The following is a 5,739-nucleotide window of genomic DNA, read 5'->3' on the forward strand; positions in this document are numbered from 1 at the left end:
AACTATTAAATAAAATATTTTACACTATTTGCATCAAAATTAACCTAAAAAAAAAAACTCAAATATCATCCAGCAAAAGGTCAAAAGCATAGTGGGTGGTGCAGTTTTGTTCCAACTTCCAACTCACGCGTCCCATAATCCCATTAACTCCTCTTTAGAAAACTTCTAAAAAGTAACTGTCTCCACTTTGAACATTTGTTATCATTACAAAAGAAGAAGTAAGATTTGAAAAAGCATCAGAACCACATTCTAAATTCTCATTCACTCCCAACCAAACCCAACATGACATAACAACACAACACATTCTTGCATTCTTTTTCAAACACAATATTTATACTACTAACAAATGTAAGTATTAGTCTTGGTCTTCAGTCTTCACAGTTGCATTTCTTGCAGAAAAGGTTTCCTCCTAACTGTTGGAAAATTCCAATTCATGGGCTTTAACTTTGCTTTCTTTCCAAGCTAACAGAATTTTGAACTTCGTCCCTTTCTTATATTGGTACAAATTTTGTTCCTTTCACATAAATTAGACAACCCTTTATGTTGTTTTGTATGAGTTTGTCTGTCAGTGGTTGAGGTATGTAGTAATTATTTTCCTTGATGCCCTTTTAGTTGTATATATTTTTTATGAATGATGTAAGATTAAGATAATGTTCTTGTCCGTTTTTGGGTCTTGAAGAGCTATAAATTTTTGCATTTAATAACTTTGTGAACTATAATCCATCCTGAAAGTACAGAAAATCTTTGATTCTGTTAAATGTTTTTGTCCAATTTAACATTGCATTTGATCTGTTCACCGAAATGTTTGTGTGAAAGTAATTCGAATGCCTTTTTATTTTTCAGTGTTGAGTTCTAGCTAACTTGTCCATGGAAGTTCCAATGGAGGAGAAACCATTTCCAGCATGGTCATGGTCTGTTGAGGAGTGTTTGAAAGAGTATGGAGTGAAACTCGAAAGGGGTCTGAGCACTTTCGAGGTTCAGAGGAGGCGCGAAAAGTATGGTTGGAATGAGTTAGCAAAGGAGAAAGGGAAGCCATTATGGCAATTGGTATTAGAACAATTTGATGACTTGCTGGTAAAGATACTTTTGATTGCAGCATTCATTTCATTTATCTTAGCTTACTTTCATGGAGGCGAAACGGGGGAATCTGGATTCGAAGCTTATGTGGAACCACTTGTAATCATTTTGATTCTAGTCCTTAATGCCATTGTTGGAGTTTGGCAAGAGAATAATGCTGAAAAGGCTCTTGAAGCTCTTAAGGAGTTGCAATGTGAATCTGGAAAGGTGTTAAGGGATGGAAATTTTGTGCCGGATTTGCCTGCAAGAGAGCTAGTTCCCGGTGATATTGTGGAGTTGCGCGTCGGAGATAAAGTCCCTGCTGACATGAGAGTTGCAGCCTTGAAAACTTCAACTTTGCGAGCCGAGCAAAGCTCGCTAACCGGAGAAGCAATGCCAGTTCTCAAAGGAACAAGTCCTGTTTTCTTGGATGATTGTGAGTTGCAGGCCAAGGAGAATATGGTCTTTGCAGGAACCACAGTTGTCAATGGGAGTTGTGTTTGTATTGTTATCACCACTGGAATGAACACCGAAATTGGGAAGATACAGAAGCAGATACATGAGGCTTCTCTGGAGGAAAGTGACACTCCTTTGAAGAAGAAATTAGATGAATTTGGTAATAGGCTCACCACTGCAATTGGTATAGTTTGTCTTGTTGTTTGGATCATAAACTACAAGAATTTCCTTTCTTGGGATGTTGTTGATGGATTTCCCTCAAACATCAAATTTTCCTTCCAGAAGTGCACATACTATTTCAAAATCGCCGTTGCACTCGCAGTGGCTGCAATACCAGAAGGTCTGCCTGCTGTTATCACAACTTGTTTAGCACTTGGTACAAGGAAAATGGCACAAAAGAATGCAATTGTTAGAAAGCTTCCAAGTGTAGAAACTTTGGGATGTACTACTGTGATTTGCTCGGATAAAACTGGTACTCTTACGACGAATCAAATGTCTGTGACAGAGTTCTTTACTTTAGGAGGGAGAACCAATGCTTCTCGAGTCATTCGCGTGGAAGGCACAACTTATGATCCAAGGGATGGGGGAATTATTGACTGGACTTGCTTTAACATGGATGCCAACCTTCAAGCCATGGCTGAAATATGTGCAGTTTGTAATGATGCTGGAATTTATTTCGATGGGCGCCTTTTTCGCGCCACAGGGTTGCCTACTGAAGCAGCACTAAAAGTCTTGGTTGAAAAGATGGGAGTTCCAGATACAAAGTCAAAAAACAAGATTACTAATTCACAAAACATGGTTGAATCCAACAGTACTGTGAAGTTGGGTACGGAAAATGGACCAATTAATGAAAAAATAAATAAATTGCCAAAGTACAACTCTCCTAGGAATAACAATGTACTTTTTAATTCTTATTGTACAGGTTGTTGTGACTGGTGGAATAGAAGATCCAAGAGGGTAGCAACATTGGAGTTTGATCGCGTTCGGAAGTCAATGAGTGTCATTGTTCGCGAACCGGATGGTGAAAATAGGCTTCTTGTAAAGGTGATTTGTTGGTTATTCTGCTGCATAATTAAGATACATGATTTGGACCTTTAAGTTCTAAAATAGTTGAATCACAGGGTGCTGTTGAGAGTTTACTGGAGAGAAGCTCACATGTGCAACTAGCTGATGGATCTCTGGTTCCGATAGATGAGCAATGCAGGGAATTGCTTCTACATAGACTCATGGAGATGAGTTCGAAGGGATTGCGCTGCTTGGGATTTGCGTATAAGGATCAGTTAGGAGAGTTTTCGGACTACTATGCAGATACTCATCCTTCTCATAACAAATTGCTTGATCCAGCATGCTACTCAGCCATTGAAAGTGATCTAGTTTTTGTTGGTGTTGTTGGTCTAAGAGTAAGTTTGCTGAATATCTTTAATTATACCAATTAATCGATCAATCAATCTTCATTTTGTTATTCTCTATAGAAAAAGTTTTACACTGTCATCCAATCAGGTATTTGCTTAATATCTTTAAGACTATTTTGGTATTCTTGATTAGGACCCTCCACGCGAGGAAGTTCATAAAGCAATTGAGGATTGTAAGGAAGCTGGGATAAGAGTTATGGTGATAACTGGTGATAACAAGTCAACAGCAGAGGCTATTTGCAGAGAAATCAGTTTGTTCTCCAAAGATGAGGACCTTAAAGGACAAAGCCTAACAGGTAAAGAATTCATGTCTCTTCCTCCTTCAGAACAAGTTAAGATGCTGCTGAGACCTGGAGGCAAGGTCTTTTCGCGAGCCGAGCCAAGACACAAGCAAGAAATTGTGAGGTTGCTGAAGGACATGGGGGAGATAGTTGCAATGACCGGAGATGGAGTGAACGATGCGCCAGCACTCAAGCTTGCTGATATTGGCATTGCCATGGGAATAACTGGGACAGAGGTATAACATAACAGAGTTTTCAACTGTTTTATTCTCATTTTGATATGATGATTTCTAACATTGTCTGAAATATTGAAGGTTGCTAAAGAAGCTTCAGATATGGTGCTAGCAGATGACAATTTTAGTACAATTGTCACGGCCGTAGCAGAAGGTCGCGCAATTTACAATAACATGAAATCATTCATCAGGTATGTTTTATTGAATTTGTTTACTTCTGGTTTTGGTTGATCTACACAAGAAGTCCTTACTAAAATTTATTCAACATTAACAGGTACATGATATCATCAAATGTTGGAGAAGTTATTTCAATATTCTTGACTGCTGCTCTTGGGATCCCAGAATGCATGATACCAGTGCAGCTCCTGTGGGTGAACTTGGTCACTGATGGTCCACCTGCCACAGCTCTTGGTTTCAACCCTGCTGATGTTGATATCATGCGCAAGCCGCCTCGGAAAAGCAATGATTCTCTCATAAGTTCTTGGGTTCTTGTCCGCTATCTTGTAAGTTTCTCAGTTCCCTTCATTTTAGGCTATGTTTTGGCACGCTTGATTGAATTAGGCCTGATAGAATAAACTGATATGGATTTGTAATAAAATCACTTCTCTTAAAAGTTTAAACTGATAATAGGAGGTATATGAATGATTATATTTCTAAACTGATAAGTTATATTCTTTTGCGTTGTTGCTTTATGCGGAAATTTTTTTCTTTTGGGGTTTAATAAGGATCGAGCTCTAGATTTTTCAGTCATAGAAGTTCTGATAAGTGTTATAAAACCACTTCCCAAAAGTTTAAGCTAATAGGACTAAAATTATGCATAACAAATATGACATACAAACTTATTGAAGTCTTATGATCAAGTCTCATAAATTCATCAATTTGATTTTGAAGAATAATTCTACAATGCTTATTGCAGGTTATTGGCTCTTATGTGGGAATTGCTACAGTTGGAATTTTTGTCTTGTGGTACACTCAAGCTTCTTTTCTAGGCATCAATCTTGTTGGTGATGGCCATACAATCATAGAACTCTCCCAGCTTCTCAACTGGGGAGAGTGCCATTCGTGGCCTAACTTCACGGCCACGCCATTCACAGTCAGTGGCGGCCGAGCAATAACATTCTCAAATCCATGTGACTACTTCTCTGTTGGTAAAGTGAAGGCTATGACTCTGTCCCTCTCTGTATTGGTTGCAATTGAGATGTTCAATTCCCTAAATGCCCTCTCAGAAGAGAATAGCTTGAGAAAGATTCCACCTTGGAGGAACCCTTGGCTTATGGTAGCAATGTCAATATCATTTGGACTCCATTGCCTCATACTCTATACTCCATTCCTTGCTAATGTGTTTGGTGTTGTTCCACTTAGCTTGAATGAGTGGTTTTTGGTGATTCTTATATCAGCACCTGTTATTCTCATTGATGAGATTCTTAAATTGGTGGCTAGGAATCAAAGGAAGGTGAAAAAGGAGAAAGTAGCATGATCAAGCCAAATTCTTTGATAGATTTTTATTCTTTTGTCTTTTAGGAAAGTTATTACAGTTCATTAATTTATGTAAAGGAATTTGTCACTTTAAATGTTCATCATACAAAGTTTATCTTAGGCATCTTGTTCAATACCCCTCCATTTTTTTACTACCTGATGAAACAAAAGTTACCAATAAAAGAACCAATAAAAAAGAATCTTAGTATCTGGACTATGATTCATGATTTGTAACAAATTAACAATGATATAAGGAATTGTATTCAAAATATGGTTTAACTTAATTATGATGGAAGCTTAAGGCCTTAAACCGTCTTCAAAAAGTAACACATTTCATGACACTTGAACAAAGTTCAATCTAATATTTGTTTATTTATACTTAGTGAGTAATTATAAACCAATTATGCCAGTACTTTCGCCTTGATCACATTAAGGTTGTCGAAAAAATTTCATCAACAGTTACAAACATTCCGTCGAACACCTGGCGTGCCATCTACAGGTTCAGCGGAACTGAAAGTTCAGAAAAACAAGAGTCAAATACAAAAATATATTCCGTTGCCGGGACTTGAACCCGGGTCTTTCGGGTGAGAGCCGAATATCCTGACCAACTAGACTACAACGGATTGATGTTCATGTCGTAATTATTTATTTTGAAAACATTGTATAATAATTTATTTTTGGGACACATGTCTATGATTAGATAAAAAGGACCAGCCCAAATCTTTTAATGTTAAAAAAATATGAAGTTGGGGGAAAAAAAAGCAATAAGACAAAAGTGTGGGGCTAACAGATCCAATCCATTTAGAAAATAACAATAGCTTGATT

General features: G+C 37.6%; 1 protein-coding gene and 1 non-coding gene across 5 annotated transcripts; one reads left to right on the plus strand and one right to left on the minus strand.

Annotated features, from left to right (window-relative positions):
* Positions 124-5,122, plus strand: LOC107623828 (calcium-transporting ATPase, endoplasmic reticulum-type). Of its 4 annotated transcripts, none has more exons than XM_016326230.2 (8): positions 124-401; positions 844-2,338; positions 2,435-2,556; positions 2,634-2,912; positions 3,058-3,441; positions 3,520-3,629; positions 3,713-3,941; positions 4,355-5,122. In XM_016326230.2, exons 2-8 carry the CDS (start codon positions 868-870, stop codon positions 4,913-4,915), a joined length of 3,156 nt encoding a protein of 1,051 aa, XP_016181716.1. In that variant the 5' UTR covers positions 124-401; positions 844-867; the 3' UTR covers positions 4,916-5,122. The 4 variants fall into 4 exon arrangements, with proteins under 4 accessions (XP_016181716.1, XP_016181725.1, XP_016181708.1 ...); XM_016326239.2 differs by having other exon boundaries at positions 124-348; XM_016326222.2 differs by having other exon boundaries at positions 355-577.
* On the minus strand, positions 5,465-5,537 carry TRNAE-CUC. Its single transcript has one exon. It is a non-coding gene; the product is annotated as a tRNA-Glu (tRNA).

This window comes from Arachis ipaensis, chromosome B02, assembly GCF_000816755.2.
Source record: "Arachis ipaensis cultivar K30076 chromosome B02, Araip1.1, whole genome shotgun sequence".
NCBI lineage: Eukaryota > Viridiplantae > Streptophyta > Magnoliopsida > Fabales > Fabaceae > Arachis > Arachis ipaensis.